This window comes from Danio rerio, chromosome 11 (genome assembly GCF_049306965.1).
Source record: "Danio rerio strain Tuebingen ecotype United States chromosome 11, GRCz12tu, whole genome shotgun sequence".
Taxonomy (NCBI): Eukaryota; Metazoa; Chordata; class Actinopteri; order Cypriniformes; family Danionidae; genus Danio; species Danio rerio.
Genome location: NC_133186.1, coordinates 43,969,409 through 43,989,276, shown reverse-complemented (window position 1 = coordinate 43,989,276; position 19,868 = coordinate 43,969,409). Strand labels below are relative to the sequence as shown.

Here is a 19,868-nt window from a genome sequence, read left to right as displayed (position 1 = left end):
CACCAGCATATTGCTCTATTCTTAACCATGACACACATTCAGAATTAATCCACACAGCAGCAAAAGCTGAAGTATTCTGAACCTTGACCGCTGCACGTGTGTAGGAACAGCTGACGGTGGCCATATCAACGACAAACGGCAGTGAGACACAAGCTCACAAACGAATTTAAATCTGTAAACAAAGCGTTGCGCGGCGCGTTTAACGTGGCTTTAGACGCGATATGAGAATATGAAGAGTTAACCAGATACAGTGCAAGCGGTTACAAGTAACAAAACACAATTAAATACATCATTTGCAGGCTAGAGAAAACAAGGAGACAGCCATTCACTCACACTTATGAAATGTGTCGTGGGCCAGGTCAGATTTCATTAATTATCTTGCATTTTGGAGCTTTTCTCCCTTCTCAGCTGTAGATTATTTCTATTTGCAGTTATTGCTGTGGCACCTCGTGTGAAGTGTTATATGTTCTCAGGGCTTCCCCATACTCTGCTTTACCCAAAGATCACATCCCCAGCCAGGGGGTTGTAACGTTCACCAGCGCTCCTCCTCAGCTGCAGCAGGCTGCCCTTGTGCCTAATAAACTGGCCTTATTTTGCACGCACCCCTGGTGTATTGTCTGTTCATTCCCACAGGTCTCATACATCAGTCTTTTCTGATCTTTCCTTTAACAAACGAATGAATCGCCCATTGTCAGCGTGTAGATTGCTGAAGCACTCCTTTCCCCTCACACTTCCAATAATATCCAGGTAAGCACAGCGTCTTCATGACTCATGATGACTTCAGGATCTGTTTGTCTTTGCTGCTGTGTTAGTGGGCGGGGCTTCAGGTTTTAATTTTCCCGGGTTTGTGCGCGCAACAACTGGGCGGGGCTTATGTTTCATAACTACGTCAAGCCGAAACGGCTAAAGACTCGTTATGAAGACGATTCAATCTAACCACTATGAGTCGACTCTTTATTAGATGAATTAATAGTTTCAAAAACTGTCCACTTTCAGATTTAAGCTGGATATTTCACTTCACTTAGAGCTGTGTTACACACTACATGGAAGCTCATTTTCAAAAACCCACAATAGGAGCTCTTTAAAAATAAAATCTTATACTGTATACTGAAATGTATGCAGAAGAGCTGAAAAGCGAATTCGACAGTCTCAGTAAGCATAACTTTCACAAAAGAGTTGTGACTGACGAGGTGTAACTGAACACAAACAACAGTCCGTCATTTAACATTCTCTCAGTGTGAAAGTGTTTGTCTGACTCAGAGCAGCGCACTGCTGTTGTAGGTTTCAGGTCCGCCCAGTATACAAGGTTAGACCGCCTCGCTGACAGCACCTATTTAAACACACGCATCTTTAGCTTCATCAAGTGATTAAACAGTTCTTGAAAAGTCCTTCAAGAACAAAAGCAGCCGCTGGAGATGCTGATTACAGGGATGCACACTTCTGTGACTCACCATGATTTCCATCGGACTCCAGCGTGACGTTCCCCAGTACATCGCCATTCCCTGATTGATCACATGGGTCATCGCCCGCACCGTTTCTGCCAATCAGATTAGACGAGATTTAACGTGCAATACATCATGTCACGATGCCATTAGTATGTGTCAGTTTGGGCCAATGCATGAAATATTAACAAACAAAAGAAAACAGGCTGGATTAATGCAAGGGAGGACAGTATAAATGATGAATCGTTAATGGATGGAGCTGGAGAACTTTAATCAATATAGGAGACACAAAATAAACAACTGGTGCTTCAGGTCAATATGAATCTCAGCTCAAGGAAAACAATGCTTCAAATGAGGGTCTTTAATAACCAAGACCAGCACAAGTCAAAACATCAGCTATATGAGCTACAGACTCATTTACTGCTCTTGCTTGACTACAAGTGTAGGAACTCTATATTTGTCCAGGCCGCTTCATTAGTTTGCTTTTTAATTCTTCTGTTGAACCACAACTCGAAAATTCAAAAGCAATATTTGATTTTCATAAATTTATTGATTTTCTTTTTCTAAGTTATTTAATTGACCACTGGGTTTTTTAATTGATCAACAATTTTGTCCAAGTCGATATATCTGTGTTTTTTTATAAACCTGTGTGACATTTTCAGTGTCACACATGAGAAAAATTAATATAACTAGTACTTCTCATTTAAAATGCAGTAAATAGATTTTGGAAACACTTTATAATAACTACACACTATAAATAATTTAATTTATATGAATTATCAAATAGTGAATTAATTATCAATTAAACATTAACTCTACATTAATAAACGCTATTAAGCAGTTTATAAGTGCAGCTACAAATTCTTGACTTATAACCACATTTATAATGCGCTTAATTCTACTTTCATAATTTGTTAATGATTTATTATTTACAAACCAGTTATTATAGCATAGTTAGAGTTTGTTTTAAGATCATTCAGAATGAGTCAGTAAATGATTAATAAACTATTCAAATGAACATTTATATATCTTTTTATTCAGGCATATACTAATAAATAAGTTGTATGTTATTAAATGCTTTATTAACTCAACTTCATCCAGTTTTATGACCTAATCTAAAGTGAGGACTATTTATACTTTATAAATCTCTTATAGAGGGTCATGTGACCATCAGGAAGAACACAGCATCTCATTTCTCACAGGACGCATTCTATGTTCTCGTGGTCTCCCGAGTTCGTTTTTCCGTTGTGACCTGGCAAGACCTTCTTTACAAGAATGCAAATCCGTTCTCTGCGTTCTTGGAATTGAGAAACAGCCTCAGAGTTTTTTTGTTCTTAATTTCTGCGGTCACACTTTACAATAAGGTTCATTAGTTAATGTTACTTAATGCATTTACTAACATGAACAAACCATGAACAATACATTTACTGCAGAATTTGTTCATGCTACTTAACATTAGTTAATGAAAATACAGTTGTTCATTGTGTGTTCATGTTAACTCACAGTGCATTAAATAATGTTAAAAAGCATGGATGATAATAATGCATTAGTAAATGTTCATTCATTCATTCATTTTCTTGTCGGCTTAGTCCCTTTATTAATCCGGCGGAACGAACCGCCAACTTATCCAGCAAGTTTTTATGCAGTGAATGCCCTTCCAGCCGCAACTCATCTCTGGGAAACATCCACACACACACATTCATACACACTCATACACTACGGACAATTTAGTCTACCCAATTCACCTGTACCGCATGTCTTTGGACTGTTGGGGAAACCGGAGCACCCGGAGGAAACCCACGCGAAGGGAGGGAGAACATGCAAACTCCACACAGAAACGCCAACTGAGCCGAGGCTCGAACCCTCGACCCAGTGACCTTCTTGCTGTAAGCCAACAGCACTACCTACTGCTCCACTGCCTCGCCCAGTAAATGTTCAATTATGATTAATAAATGCTGTACAAGTGTTGTTCATGATTAGTTCATGTTTGTAAATGCATTAACTAATGAACTTTATTGTAAAGTGTTACCATTTCTGCTATAGTTTACACTACTATACTACTTTAATATTACACACCATAGTATTTAAGGTACAGTTCAGGAAAAATACAAAGCCTAAATATACAAAAACAACAACAATAAACCAAAACAGTCAAAGAACTGATAAAGTTAGTGCCCCTACAAATGACTTTCCCAAACATCAGACTTCTAACTACATGCATATATAAATATATTGTGTTTTAGTTTTATTTGTCTGTTTGTCAACTACCGACATAAGAGATGTGTGTAAAAGTAAGAAGAGAAAGAGCAGTGAAGCATCGGGCTCTTTAATGACAGAACAGCAGATGTCTGCAGCCCCTCCAGCTGTTTGTGTTTCAGCTACTGAACTGTGTGAACTTTCTAAAGGGCAGCTAGGCTAATAATTGTACATCACAGAACATCTCTGTCTTGCTTTTTAAAGATCAGCCACCCCTTCACCTGAAAACACTGCTTGAGATTTAATTCAGCCTGGCATCTTACAAAAGGCCAATTGGCCAAACTGAAGGAGCATTAAAAGGTGATCACCATAAACTACCATCTAATTCTGTTAGCGTTTAGCACTCGACTCCTAGCTCGGGTATTGCTGTGGTGATTGTATGTCTAATGGACTATACGCACAGCTAGTGTTTTTCAGCCAATGATGAACTTCCAGTGAAAGCTTTGTGTGACTATTTTTAATATCACAAGGTTTCTTTTACAGCATCGATGTTGTAATGTAATTCAAATATAATCAGTTAAATAGAATTAAGCATCAATCTGGTTGTTAAAGGGCACCTCAGGTGAAAAATCTACTTTTCAAGCTGTTTTGACAGACATGTGCAACCCAAGCTCATTCTGAAAACGTAGTCCCGCGGATGTTTCTGGATACGTTTCTGGGTACATACGGCAGCGTATATTTTTTTCAAGCGAACGCTGCGGGGCGGTGTGATGCTGTTGCCTTTCGCGCTTGCCTTACCTCCTTGTGGAGGGCTTCCCCGCTGAAACTTGTTTGTCCACTCAGCTCACCGTGTACGTCGGCAGTCTCGAGATGCAGAGAGGAGTCGACCACGGTGACCGGTTTCGAGTCCGGGGAAGAGCAGTTCCAGCAATCAGGTAAGACAAAAACAGAATCCCAAAAATTAAGCGAACGAGTTTCGTGACAGGGTGAGAACACGGCGAAATCCGAAAACGCGGTGGAATAAAAAAAATCAGGGCTTTTATTTTTTTGGACGTCTTTTTAGGGAAGCGAGCGGGCGGACGGGTCGAGCGGTAAAATTGGTTGGGTTCAGGGAAGGAGGAGGGCGAGTCGGCTGATTGGCCGGTCGCGCAGTCAATCATCCGGTCAGTTGGACAGCGGCCTCCGGCAGGTTTACGCGAGAACAGCGTGGGCGCGAACCGCGCTTGTGAGAGACGTCTGAGGTGCGAAAAAGCGCACAACAGCGGCCTCTCGCGGATTTGCGAAAACAAAAACTGCAGCCGTACGTACCTGCCGGGACGTATTCCGCGGTCTCCAGAAATGTCCGCGGGACTACGTTTCCACAATGAGCCTGGGTTGGACATGTGTGTAGGTATAGTGTATAGACCGTCATATTGGGGTGATAACACACACAGTCCTTTTTTTTCAATTTAACAACATAATAACTGTGGACCAGTTGGAGTGGTTTTCAGACCGACCGCAACTTGACGTAGGAGTGCAGTCCCCCCGCTCACTAATATTGATAGACAGGCGCATCACCATATCCTCAGTTTGTTGTTTCACGTCCGCCATTTTCAGCGTGAGAGTCAAAGCCATGTAACTAAAGGAACACCCTTGCTCTATTTTTAGATGTAAGGCTCATTAGGCTCAACACAAGATCAACATTCTCCACATGATCGCTCTAATCGGAATTATTGTTTTTAACTTTAGGTAGGTTTGCAAACATGTGTACTTTTCATTGCATCTAACTTAAACTTCAGCCGTTTTTATTTCTCGCAATCACAGAAGCTCCCTGTGATCTTAACTAGGTGCAGCTGGAAAAGTGCAAGCGCGTTGCCTCACGTGCACGTCCCTCCTTTGGAAATAAAATAATGAACTTGCCTGCAGGTCGCACACCAGAAGTGCCGCTCGGCACTTGTACTCTCTGCTTGGTCTGTGTCTTAATTGTACATGTATGGGTGAATACTGATCCTCTCACTTATGCTGCTTCTCTCTGTCAGCTTGTCTGCTGCAAACAAGGGGGCGGAGCCAAGAGCTCCCCCACTCTTTTTTATGTTAGGCGGGAAGGCGAAACTAATTGTCATGTAAAGCATCACACCCCTAAAACAGCGAGCTGTGTACACGCCCCCTAAATGACACTTTTGAACACATTATAATAAAAAAATTGTGGTGGGGCAGCCACAGGACAACGGCGCCAGTCCGCTCACCACACACCAGCTATTGGTGGAGAGACAGTAATAGAGCCGATTCGGTGGATGGGGATGATTGGGAGGCCAGAATTATAAAGGCTGATTGAGGGACTTTGACCAGGACACCGGGGACCCAGGACCCAGCCGGAGCTCGAATCAGCGACCTTCTTGTTGACAGGGTGGCTACCCACTGTGCCACCCGTTGTATCTTTTTTTTTATTAAATTGATCTATGTTTGTAGATTGTTTACTGAATTTCATGCACTCCCCTACAGAATCATCCCAATCAATCTGAAATTATAAATTATAAATTGTTCAAGCTACTTATTTAAAATGAGCACAATTCTTGAGATTTCATTGGTACAACCTAATTTTTTATGTTCAATCCACATAAATTTGTTTAAAGTGTTAAGTGAACTTAATCGATTTGTGTTGGGACAATATGAAGGAATTGTGTGGAACCCTGCATTTTTTACAGTGTAGGAAGCATACAGGCTGCGTCTGAAACCGCATACTTCCATACTATATAGTATGCTAAAATCAGTATGTGAGCCGAGTAGTATGTCCGAATTCATAGAATTCGAAAATCATTATGCGAGAAGTACCCGGATGACTTACTACTTCCGGGGAGATTTTAGAAGTGCGCATCCCATGCACGCTGCGCTATTCCATAATGCCCCGTAAGAGAATTCATGAATGGGAGTGAAGTGACGCAACTGACGCAGGTAGATCACGTGATGACAAAGTGGCAGATGTAGTACGTCCAAATTCCATTCATACTTTTTACATTCATACTGTATAGAACGCACTTTTCCAACAGCCGAGTAGTACGTTTAAATTCAAATACAGTACCTACTGAGTAGTAGGCGGTTTCGGATGCAGCCACAGTTTTTGACCGTAACGTAACAGCAACAGAGAAGTGTGCATTATAGATGAAGGAAAATTGATGAAAGAATTCTGTTAATTGGAAAATAAAGACGTTTTTATTTGCATCTATTTTGCCTACAGACTCTGACTTTTACGCATAAAAAAACTTGCGTACTCTACCAACAATAGCAGCAATGGAACGCCACTACAATAGCAATGTTAGATTTTTCCCATATTGTGCAGTCCTATTTAAAACCGTATAAAGATTCCATGGCTGTTTCAGGTTGGTAATAGAACCGGATCATAATAGAGTGAACAAAAATAACATCTGAAGCCCAAACAGAACAGAATGAGTCACTGTACCGCTTAATAACTAAAGGTTTAGAACAGAGAGGTAGATGTATGTACCTTCCATGGGTGTGTTGGGGTCAGGTCTGTTTGCAAACACTACGTCCACATATTCTAACTGCAATCTCTCCAACGACGCCTTTAAACCTACAGAAGAGCAGCGTGAATACATTCAGCACACATTCAAAGCAGTTTGATCCGCTATTACTCAGATGTGCGTGTTTTGTGAGTCACTCACCTTCTATAATGTGTTTTCTTGACAATCCTCTCTCCGTCTCTGCTCTAGAAAACAGCAGAGTGTGCAGTGTTATGCAATCATGACTGACGTTGTATTTAGAAAGTGTTGGAGGGTTAAATTACAATTAACCCTTGTGTGCTGTTAAGGTGTTTACATCCATTCTGGGGTAATTTTGAGTCTTAAAGAGCCCCTATTAAAAAATGTCATATTTTGATTTTGGGGGTCTCCAACAACATGTTTATATGCGTGCAAGGTCAAAAAACACTTTCATTGTCTTATAATCTGCATTTATTTTTACCAAATTATCCAGCCTGATCTCACGAGAAAACGTAAGTATTTTACGTTTTGCCATTTTAGTCGCTAATTCGTACGAATTCGTCCGAGTTCAGTCAAACGAAACTGTATGATTTTAAAAAGGAGGTGTGGCACCTAACCCCACCCCTAAACCCAACCGTCATTGGAGGATGAGCAAATCATACTAAATTGTACGAATTAGATCATACGAATTCATCCGAATTAGCCACTAAATCAAAAAGTTACGAATTGCCGTGAGATTGTGTTGAATTATCACAGCGACTCTCATATGATTCGTTCAGCGATTCATTTGTCCCCAAACCCCTCCTTAGCGCGAAGCTAATCTGCGATGATAGGATCGATGAGGACCCAGTCTATTGAGATTAGTCAATTGCAATCCAGCATTTGATAGACAGAAATGCTCACCACGGTTTCAATATGAAGTAGCAGAAAGTATGTGAGGGCCCAACGCAGGAATGCATTAAATCAATGCAGTTAAACACCAGCATATTGCTCTACTCCTAAACCTAACCCCAAGTAATAACAACGACACACATTCAGTAATAATCCACACAGTGGCAAAAGTTGAACTATTTTGAAAATTGACTGCGCCGCATGTGTGAGGAGCAGCTGATGGTGGCCATAGCAAAGGCAAACAGCAGAGGATCGCCAGTTCAGAAATGCATTTAAATCAGTAAAGGAAGACGCACACGTCATGTTTTTAAAGTGGTTTTAGACGCGATATGTGAACAGCCCCATACAGATTAAACCTGAGAGGTACAGTACAAGCACTGATCTATAATAGATACGTGATTACAACTCATAACACACAATTAAACAAATATTTTGCAAACTACACAAAACGGGGCAACAATTTTAATTACATTTACATGTTATGATCCGGAGGAAGAAGAAACTGGTCCATTTGAACAGTAAAAGTTACTGATAAAGTCCCTGTCAAAGTCTGACAAAGTCCTATACGTAATAGTCTCAGCTGCTCTTCCAATAGCAAACAGTTGGCGAATGGCGTGTTGCAGCATAGATTATTGTATCAAAAAAAAAAAAGACAGTTGGCTAAACTGTGGTGTTGTTGAGAAAATGAACTTTATTCCTTTATTCCCCGCAGCCGAATCTCCATCTGTCAGTGATCGTCATCTTCGTGTCATGATCAGTCCCGTGATCCTGTGATATTTGGAGATGTACCGTATCGACGTTGATGCGATTAAGCAAAAGATCCGAACCCAACTCGATTTGTTTATTCGACTATATCACTAAAGAATCAATGGTAACACTTTGTTTTGATGGTCCATTTGAGTATTAGTAGACCGCCTGTTTAATATCTGTTGATACTAGGGTTGGCAATCATATTTGGCATCATACAATGTCTACTGTGAAATACTGCGATGGAGGATGGTATCAAATTCATTTGATTCATGTTGGGTTAATGGGGGGGGAGACTTTGAAAATGTTCAAAAACTCAATTAACTGTGTAAATTGACTGCCCTTTCATTATGTTTGGGGCTGTTTTTGCCCCCATTGACTTCCATTATAATGACATTTTTTGATTGTAAAGCCATGACAACATGTAATCATGCATTCTTGATTGTTGCTGGTTTTCCCTGTTGGGAAGAGAATTTGTTTTTTATTTTTACTGTTGATCATCAGTTGCAGTGCAAGAAAAAGCTTTGTTTCTGCCTTATACATGTAGTACTGCATGTGTGAGAGAGAGACCTTTGATCACTTACTTGATATGTCAAAGAAAATTTACATAAGCAAGTCAGCTTTCAGAACACAGTAAGTGTATTTCTGCACAAACACACCATAACCTGCTGTTTTCCACTGGACTCCATGTAAAAACCAGAAACTAATTTGCACAGGCCTATCTAAAGGGCTAATGGCGCCAACTGATGATCAACAGCAAAAATGACCATTTTACCTCTTCCCAACAGGGCAAACCAGCAACAATTAAGAATGCCTGATTATATGCTGTCACGGCTTTGCAATCAAAAAATGCCATTATAATGGAAGTCAATGGGGAAAAAACTGCAACCAAAACATACAGCAACTATAAAGAGTAGAACATTTGAACAGTACACACAAGGGCCATAATATTGTACAGTATATAAACATTGTAAATATTGTATATTGCACATACATAGAAAATAATAATCCTACTCTAAATACTCAAACACGTTACTTAGTATAATCTGGCAGTTCTTGTGTGTATTGCCTCTTCATGTTGAATTGCTGAATACCTCCTCATTTGTAAGTCGCTTTAGACAAAAAAAAAACACCTGCTAAATGACTAAATATACATGTAAATGTAAATATGAAACAAAATATATAATGCATTTTAAAAACGTAGGAGTTCATTCAACAGATCTGAAGCAGCTATATTCTTCACTTAATAGTAATTCTTAAGTAAAGCTTTAAAAGTAGTGTTTGCATCATGCATTTATTGACTTTATAATAGATATTAAATATACATACTTTCCACCCCAAAATATTTTGGTTGTGATGACTAAACTGGAGCGTCTGCAAAAGAAAAGAGGGAAAAAAGAGGAAACTCATTAAAAATGAGGTCACCCCTGTTATGACTTTTAAAAAGTAATTAAGAAGTTGCAAATAATTACAACAGAAACTGGCTTGCGATAACCATTTTAAATTCAAATGAATGTACACACACACGCACATGCACACACACAAATATGTAAATCAGATATAATTATTATATTACTAACATTTGTTTGTGACTGTATGTGTGTGTATTGAGTGCTCAGCATAAATGCGTAAAACCCTTTAAAAAAAGTATTTTTATGCATTTATATCAGTGTTTATGGACAATATACAGTGATGCATTCTTACAAAACAGTTTTAATAAATAGTTATATTCATTCAAATTATTATTTATTATTATTATTTTTATTAAGGGCCAAGCACCGTAGGTGGGAAAAAAACTTGCGGGAAAGTTGTATAATTTAGCACAATGATAGAGGACAGTCTTAACATTAATCAGACCAGATATGAAGTCTTAAAATCAAACTCTCTAGCGCCACCACTTGTCCAAACTTTCACGTATGTTTATCATCATAACTTTTGAACCGAATGGGCTACAATCAAAATTATTTTTTCCTCTGATTCCTTGGCTCAGTCCGATTCAAACCTACGACGTCATTAATTTTTTTGCGCTATTTCAAATTTTTCAAAAAAACTATTTGATCGAACTCGTCCTAGGCCGCTTCTCCGATGTTCACCAAAATTGAATCACATGATCTACAGACCATGCCAACCAAAAGTTATGGAATTCAAGTTAATTTGACCAACCGTTTTCGTTTAACTTGCGATCAAATTTAACAAAGAACTTGCGAAAATGGACTTGAGGCGATATCTCCGTAACACATACACCGATTCACACCAAACTTGGTGTGTGTAATGACAACTAGGGTCTGAGGTTATATGCGGAGTTTCGGCGCACTGCCCCCTAGTGGTCCGGAGATACAAAAAACTTGCTTTTGTGGCTTATAACGTCTCAACCTTTCGTCCAAAGCTCATAAAACTGGTCTCATTAAATCCGGCAGAGCATGTCGAGTCGAATGATGTCTGATTTTCACAGGTCAGCCATTTTGGGTGTCGCCCATTTCGATTTTTGCCCAAAAATGCTATATTTTACCAACACATTCACATATCATTACAAAACATGGTATGCATCTTCAACCCCATGCCCTGAAAGTTCTCAAAAACTTCAGGAGCAGCGCCACCTTTTGGGCAAAAGTGCTTGGCCCCTTAATTGCTGCTTGCAGCTATATTTATTATTATTACTAAAAGGGACTAAGCCGACAGGAAAAGGAATGAATGAATGAATGAATTATTATTATTATTATTTCATTTATTTAGCCAGGAGATCACATTGAGACAGTACTGTCTCTTCTTCCAGTGAGAATAAGGGCCTACTCACACTATGCTATCTGAATTGTGCTCAGGCCGTTTCGTGGATCGTTTGAGAGTGTGAGTGGTCTGAATTGGGCTCAGGTACGGTTCAGTTGGCAGGCCCTGGCCCGGTTGGAAGAGGTGTGGCTGAGCACGGTTCACTTGGGATTAGCACGCCTGAGCCCGAAACTGAAGACGAGATGTGACTTTTAAGGGACTGTTTTATATGGATTAATTAATCATTCTTACTGTTTAATGAACGCAAACCGTAGATTAATAAAGATGCAAACTCCTCACTGCATGACAGCTGCACCTTCAGCAAACCTCCTAATTCCTGCAGCACGAGGAGTTTACGATTGTTTATGAGCATCAAAAGTGGCGGATCTGTTCGGCGAAATATTTGACAGCGTGACTGCATCGCAAACCCCTAAAACGACATAACTAAAGAAATGTCCACTGTGCTGAGCGCGATCACTTCTGACCAGTGCATCATCGATGACGTAAGCGCACTCAGGCCCAAATGTGATGTGAGTGTGGGCTGTCGGGTGAGACGGGAGGGGGGACAAGTGTGCTTCGGCCCGGTTCAAAGCAACTGAACATAGTGTGAGTACGCCCTAAGAGAGAGTGTTGTCACCTAACATATCCTAATAATTTATTTAAATGTATTTAAATGAGATTATGCAAAAAAATTAAAAAATTAAAAAATAAAAATAAATAAATTATAACCTTCAGAAAATCAACTAAATACTACAGCCTCTTTAATTTTACCTGTTTATTTTTAATTCATGTGTTCTCCTCATATTCATTGGGGTGTTCTCACTTTTGCACTATGATCTTAAGTTTATTTTAGATCCACACTCAAAATAAAAAAGATGGCTTGTTTTGACCCAACATTGGGTCAAATATAAACAAACAAACCCAACATTGGGTACAGTTTATTCAATTTTATTTATTTATTATTTATTTAATCATTCATTTTCTTTTCTGCTTAGTCCCTTTATTAATCTGTGGTCGCCACAGCGGAATGAACCACCAACATATCACTTTTTTGCATACCCAATTCACCTATACCACATGTCTTTGGACTTGTGAGGGAAACCATAGCACCCGGAGGAAACCCATGCGAACACGGGGAGAACATGCAAACTCAACTGACCCGGCTGAGGCTCGAACCAGCAACCTTCATGCTGTGAGGCGATCGTGGTACCCATTGCGCCACCCTATTTATTATTTATTTTTCGATTAAATTTAAACAACACTTTTTAACACAATGGTTGGGTTTGTCAATACTTGACCTAATGCTGGGTTAAAACAACCCAGCATTTTCATATTTGCATTTGGTCTTCAAACGTAAAACCAATAAACTAGATCTGCACAAACCTCTCATAGCATCCTGCAGCAAGCATCACTGTAAAAGCATCAATTTATCTAGAGAAATCTGTTTGAGTGTGCTCATTTCTGCAGGTCACTGTATGTACCATTAGATAATAAATATCTCTTCTGTCAGATTTGGCTCACAAACTATTAGCAAGTGAACCCACACACAGACACACAGAGCACAGAAATAAGATGAGGTGAGGGGTTCTGTGCTCTGATATTGATGCACACTGACTAGCAAGATGACTAAGCAGCACGATCACACACACACACACACACACACACACACACACACACACACACACACACACACACACACACACACACACACACACACACACACACACACACACACACACACACACACACACACGATACAGTAGAAAGCTCAGTTACTCTTCATGTGATTATGCAGAGACAGTGGAAGCCCATCCTGCTTTCAGTTAAAGGGACAGTTCACCCCAAACTAAAATTAACTTATAATTTTCTCACCCCCAGTTGGTTCCACACCATTATGAGCTTCTTTTTTCAAACCTGTTTGAGTTTATTCTAACACAAAAGAAGATATTTTGAAAAATGTTAAAAACCAGTAGCCACTAGCTTTGCTTTTCCAACCGCAAAACTAGAATATTGCATAAAAGATTTGCAAATAAAGCAGCGATTGCATCCAATGAGTCAAAGAGAACAAACAATACTTCCTGACAAACTGGCAGCAAATATTAAAACAGAAAAATGTACATGCTGCAGTAGGAGAAGCCACTGTGGGTCTGTTTTCTACTATAATAAATGAGTTGTGCCTCAGCAGACGAAATGCAATGAATGTTATGTGGTGGTTTTTGGAGGCGTGAGACACTTTTTAGGAGCACAGACAGAAACTCAAGACAGTTCTGGAGGGAATAATAAAATATTAATAATAATAATAATAATAATAATAATAATAATAATAATACTGAACCACTGTGATGATAGACTTTGGCTGAGGGATTTAAGAAAGAGCAAAACAACATTTCATATATTTTACAATGTGCGGGAAATGCTGCAAAGTCCATAAATGCGTCCCATTACACACATTTCTATCATCACATGACCTGTTCAAACTAAATCGCATGACTTTTGGTCAGTGTATCTTTTGGTCAATGGATTTTTATTTTAGAAACAGATATTTAGAAATTAGCGGTATTTTGGGATGGATGTGTGAATGGTCTTTTCCGGAAAAAATCCGGAACGTTCTTGCCTGTGTAAACAGCGTTTTTTTTAATTTACCGGTAAAGTTGTTCCTGTAATTTTCCAGACATTTACCGGTATGACTGTGTGAAAGGGGCAAGTGTCTTGATTCTCTTTTCGCCTAGCCTGAATATTTGCCAGCGTCTCTCAGTTACACTGGCAATGTTTACCTCAGGTACAGCCATTGTGCTTTATTCAGTGTTAAATGCTAATAATGTGAGGTTGAATGCCATTTTACATGACATTTATTGCCATACTACTGAAAGTAGCAGCAGACCTTGAAAATAAAACAAACCGTATAAAATTGAACTTCAAAACTGTGACTCAGTGCGAGCCAACACATTTCCAACACATATTCTGAATGGTTGAATTAAGATTTCTATCGTGTTTCGTCTGGTGCAAACAGCCAAATTGCTTATCACTGCGCATCTCGTCAAGTAGCGTGTTGTTAGGACACAGGGTTACAATGTAACCTGCTCACCTAATGCATACCTGTTAACATTGGGATGTGAAAATAGGGGATTTGCCCACCATAATAAGGGATTTTTTTTCGTTTGATTACAATAAATAACAGAGGTTTCACTTTAAAATTGCAAACATCTAACGTTATAGTGAAAGCATTCGATTGCTTTACTAACTTGTTATGCTCATTTAGGACAAAATTAGTTGTGTTTGAAAAAAAACCCCACCAAGATCGACATCTTTAGATGTTATTATTATTATTATGTGGATATGTCTGTTTAAACACGCACCCAAAACCGTGTACAGAATTAATTTGGGAAGCAGCGTCTATTTATCACTATGGAGTGCGTCAGCTGACAGTCACGCGCTGCTACTTGACTGTTTTGAGGATGCATATGAAGGAGAGACGGCACCTCTGGCAAAAAGGAAAGGGAATACCGCCGTTTTTATATTTATTTCAAAGTGTTTTCGTGCCTAAACAAAGCAAAAGCAAAGAAAAGACTCAGATTTAAGAGCAAGGTGCGGCCCCTGGTGGTTCGGCGACAAAGGTTGCGTATAGTGAGGCTTGACTCTTTAATGTTTATTTACCACCCTTCAGAGAAAGACTGAAAATACGGGAGAAATACGGGAAAATACCTTTACGGGATGATATCGGGATAGAATTGTAAAATACGGGAGAATCCCAGGAAAAACAGGAGGGTTGACAGGTATGCTAATGGTTAGACTCGTAATTTTTATATTATTTGCTGATTAATAACTATCTCATGTGGAACTCTAAATCTGCGTCTCATTTCGGAGGCTGCTATGTACTGTCCACCGGAGGTCACATTTCAGTCACGAACGCATGCTTTGAGAACCTTTCTGACTGAATGAATAAAATACACTGTTTTTCACCAAGGCAACCCGGGGTGCTGAAATACAATTATCTAAACTGGTATTAAGCGGGTTAAAATAACCAAAACAAAGACGGACGTTCAAGCACATAATGCACATTTTCAAAGCAGAATATCTGACTTCAGCATTGCCCATCTGTTTAAACACGCACCCAAAACCCAGACTTTCGCTCCGCTTCAAATCGCATGTACAGAATTCATTTTGGAAACAGCGTCTATATATCACTATGGAGTGCGTCAGCTGACAGTCACGCACTGCTACTTGACTGTTTTGAGGATGCATATGAAGGAGAGACGGCACCGGTAATAAAAAGGAAAGGGAATCCCGCCGTTTTCAAATTTATTTCAAAGTGTTTTCATGCCTAAACAAAGCGAAAGCAAAGAAAAGACTCACATTTATGAGCAAGGTTGCGTATAGTGAGGCTTGACTCTTTAATGTTTATTTACCACCCTTCAGAGAAAGACTGAAAATACGGGAGAAATACGGGAAAATACCTTTACGGGATGATATCGGGATAGAACTGTAAAATACGGGAGAATCCCAGGAAGAACAGGAGGGTTGACAGGTATGCTAATGTTTAGACTCCTAATTTTTATATTATTTGCTGATTAATAACCATCTCATGTGGAACTCTGAATCTGCGTCTCATTTCGGAGGCTGCTATGTACTGTCCACCGGAGATCACATTTCAGTCATGAACGCATGCTCTGAGAGCCTTTCTGACTGAATGAACGAAATACACTGTTTTCCACCAAGGCAACCCGGGGTGCTGAAATACAATTATCTAAACTGGTATTAAGCGGGTTAAAATAACCAAAACAAAGACGGACATTCAAGCACATAATGCACATTTTCAAAGCAGAATATCTGACTTCAGCATTGTTTTTCAGATGAACATGTTCACTTAGCATGTTTCTAAAACATCTGCAAACATATAATGGTATTTTTATGAGTCAAAAACGTACATACAGCACCTTTTACTGTATTTTTTATATGATATTTCAAAATGATATTCTAAAAGTAGGAAGGTAGTTGGAAACAGCTAATGAAAACCATAGCACTGTAGGAAAAATAAACATACAATGGCAGTCAATGGCATTATTCAAAATATCCCCAGTAGAAAGAAACTCAAGGTAGGTAAATATTGCCATAATTTTAAGTTTTGAGTGAAATATCCCTTTAATACATCCTAAAAAGTGCTTCTATCAACCATGAACTTCTGTCACGCACATTTATCAGGACATCGGCTTCACGACAAACACACACATATGCGACTCTTTCATAATTCAATATCTAGATGGCACATCAACAGGGCGAGCCAGGCTTTAATAATTTATATTTGTGCCTGTCTGGGGTTGCGGTGACACAATCTCTGAGGCACTGGGCCGAGCTATCAGCACAAGATAAGAAGAGGAAATGAAAAGCTGTATGCTGTTGGTGAACATACCTCCATCCTTTCTTCTTTATGACGTTGCCCAGCACCACCTCCGCCCTGCAACACAAAACCAGATGCTTATCAGACTAATCGGTCATCTTACTGACATCTACGACAACAGAATGGGCCACCGGTGGGAGTAAACCAAGACAGCAATGTGATACGATGCATTCATGTAAATTAAAAACACAATCCACGGGCAAGACTCTATCAAAACATTTTATTTCAAAACATACCAGTATTTTCATATTTAAAGGAGACCTATTATGCCCATTTATCTGCCACTGCTTCGCCTATTTTATATATTATTATGCTTATTTTGCTGTATATTTTCTGCACAGCACTTTGCTCTCTACATTAAAAGAGGAGAGTTTACGCAAGAAAAACAGCCTTTGATGTTGATGGAATTGCATGTGTTTTGGTCAAAATTCAATTTGCATTCAATAATTGTTTCTAGGTACCTATATTCCTCCACAACCTCGACCATTCATTTATGTATATATATTTTAATCTTACTATTATTTATTAAGCTATTTAATTCTGCTTTGACTGTCATGTCACTCTGAAAGACAATTGTTCGAAACATGCACTGATGCTCTTGTTCAGGACACCCAGTGACCCTCAGAAAGCACACTCATAGATTATTCATGGAATTTCTGATGCATATCACGAAACAACAGGCAATAATTAGGGGTGTAACGATACACTCAGCTCACGATACGATGTGTATCACGATATAATGTTCACGATTCGATATGTATCATGATATTTGGAATAAAAATAGAAAATTTAACTGAAATGCAAATTTTACTAAGTAAACTATTTTTTATGTATTTCTTTTGTTTCAACTTGTTAAACTGAACCTTCTTTAAGAAAATAAATTAAACAGGCCTGTCTCTGGAAAATAAAACAATTAAAAAACTTCTTAAAAATATAATTGAAATGACAGAGACAAAATTAAGGAACAATTTAAGTAAAGGTGCAAAAAAATTTAACAGTAAGAGCTTAAGGCTTTGCTTGGTCACATGCGTTTTTTGTGTGTGCAAAAAAAATCCACATTTCCAGGTATTTAATTCATATTTAATTAAATTCATTTAGAGATATCTCTAATTACAATTGTGACTAGTCAAATCTCATTTAGAGATATCTGCAAATATTTTTCAATGGAAGTTAATGAAGGAATGTGACTAGTCATAATATATTTGCAGATATCTCCAATCTGATTTCGTACTAGTACAATTGTAATTGCAGATATCTCTAATTGTCATTCTGACTAGTCGAATTACAATTATGACTAGTCAAAATATAGTTAGAGATATCTCTAAATATATTTATGGATAGTCAGAACAAAGGTTCAAATGCTAAAACGGCTTGCCATACGCGCGCGTCTATCATATTACGCCCTCTGTAGTAACAGCTCACGGTCAGCTCACGTCATGTGTGATTTTGCGGCCGCAAATACATCATTATATGAAGACAGAATGATATTTTAGGGTGGATTGTACCTTATAAATACAGTATGTGACACTTTCAACACCATTAGTAGGTATCCATGTCGCTGTGCAAAGTATGTAAATCACTGTGAAGACTTTAAAACTTAAGATGTTTGACCCAGTATGCGTGTCAAAAAGCGGACGAGTCTAAAGCAATGACTGTACAATCGAAATGTTGCCAGACGTCTGATTTTGAGAGGATGGGCCATCCTCTATTTCAACTCCACTCATCTTGGTCTGCTAACATTACTGCTGCTGCAATCTGAACTCACGTGCGACAGCAGGTGGAACGTAGCTTACATGCAAACAGCTCAACTAATAAGAGAAAACAGACGTCATATCGTAATCAAATCGTCATAACGCCACGATGCATATTGAGACATCTTTGCATCGCAATAAATCGTACAACGATAAATCGTTACACCCCTAGCAATAATGTTTTCTTAAAACATCAAGTGTCTACTTGGTGCTCAGCTACTTTTTGGTTGCTTTGTAGCATTTGTGATGAACAAAATTTAGGTTATGCAAGGCTAACAGTGGTCTCGACAGTGTGAAATTAGGTTTAATTTACAAAGCCTGGGTGCTGAGAAGCTCTTTAACTCTTCTGAAAGGAGCTCCTCCTTTCACCCACAGACGGGGAGGAGCATCAGGAACAGCCTGGAGACTCAAAGCCTCTCTGGCAGCCATTAGTGATGCTGAGGGTGTTAATTGGGCCCATTGAGGATAGATTTGTGATGTGATTTTACCGGTGAGTGCAATTTCCCTCCGGTGGAGCACTAGTCAATTCAATGAACCGCTGTGCTGTAATTCAGTTGACGCCACAAATCCCACCCACTGCTGCACTATTAATCTCTCTTGAAAAATCATGCTGCCTTTTCAAACGTAGCATGTTCTAGACAATTAAGAGACTACTTTAATGCTAAAATGAAAATACCATTTGATTTCTTTAAACTCATGATATTACACTGCAATAAAAGTATATTTCTGTACTTTTTTCTAGCTTAAATAAAATTCCTAAATCAGAAAGCATTTTAGTCAAAAGTCTTGTCTTGTTTTTCTTTAAAACAAACCCAGGCTCAATATTGATATGTACCCCTACATACATTTCTGGAGAGCACCAAATACGTCCCAGGAGCTACGTTTTGTTTTTGCAGTTTTTGTTTTTGTGAATCCACTAGAGGCCGCTGCGTGCACTTTTTTTCGATCTCAGAACTCTTTTGTGAGTACCATTCACGCCTGCTATTCTTGTGCAAATCCACCAGAGGCTGCTGTCGACTGACTGACTGACCAACAGACCAATTCCCTCATCCACCTCCATTCCTAAATCCAACCGATAGTGTTATTAAAAGCACTGATTGACCCGCCCACTCACTTCCCTAAACCCATCCAACAGTGTTTTCAAAAGCAATCCAAAAAAAGAGAAGCTCAAACTGATTTTTACCACATTTTACCCTTCTCACACTGA

General features: G+C 39.0%; 2 protein-coding genes across 14 annotated transcripts in view; one reads left to right on the top strand and one right to left on the bottom strand.

Annotated features, from left to right (window-relative positions):
- Positions 1-19,868, bottom strand: part of kcnab2a (potassium voltage-gated channel subfamily A regulatory beta subunit 2a) — a 226,320-nt gene that overhangs the window by 33,843 nt on the left and 172,609 nt on the right. For 12 of the 13 annotated variants that reach the window (XR_012387358.1, XR_012387359.1, XR_012387357.1 and 9 more), the window contains 5 exons: positions 16,923-16,967; positions 10,082-10,126; positions 7,298-7,341; positions 7,120-7,206; positions 1,452-1,537 (listed from right to left, as the gene is read on the bottom strand). Coding sequence is in view for 7 of the 13 variants with exons in the window: in XM_009306291.5 (XP_009304566.1) it covers positions 1,452-1,537; positions 7,120-7,206; positions 7,298-7,341; positions 10,082-10,126; positions 16,923-16,967 (307 nt within the window). In the remaining 6 variants the exon portion in view is untranslated. Of the gene's footprint in view, positions 1-1,451; positions 1,538-7,119; positions 7,207-7,297; positions 7,342-10,081; positions 10,127-14,670; positions 15,650-16,208; positions 16,968-19,868 lie in introns of those variants that run through there. The other variant, XR_012387360.1, reaches the window with a different exon arrangement.
- The window catches only part of flnba (filamin B a), a 750,037-nt gene that overhangs the window by 633,737 nt on the left and 96,432 nt on the right, over positions 1-19,868 (top strand). The window lies entirely within an intron of this gene.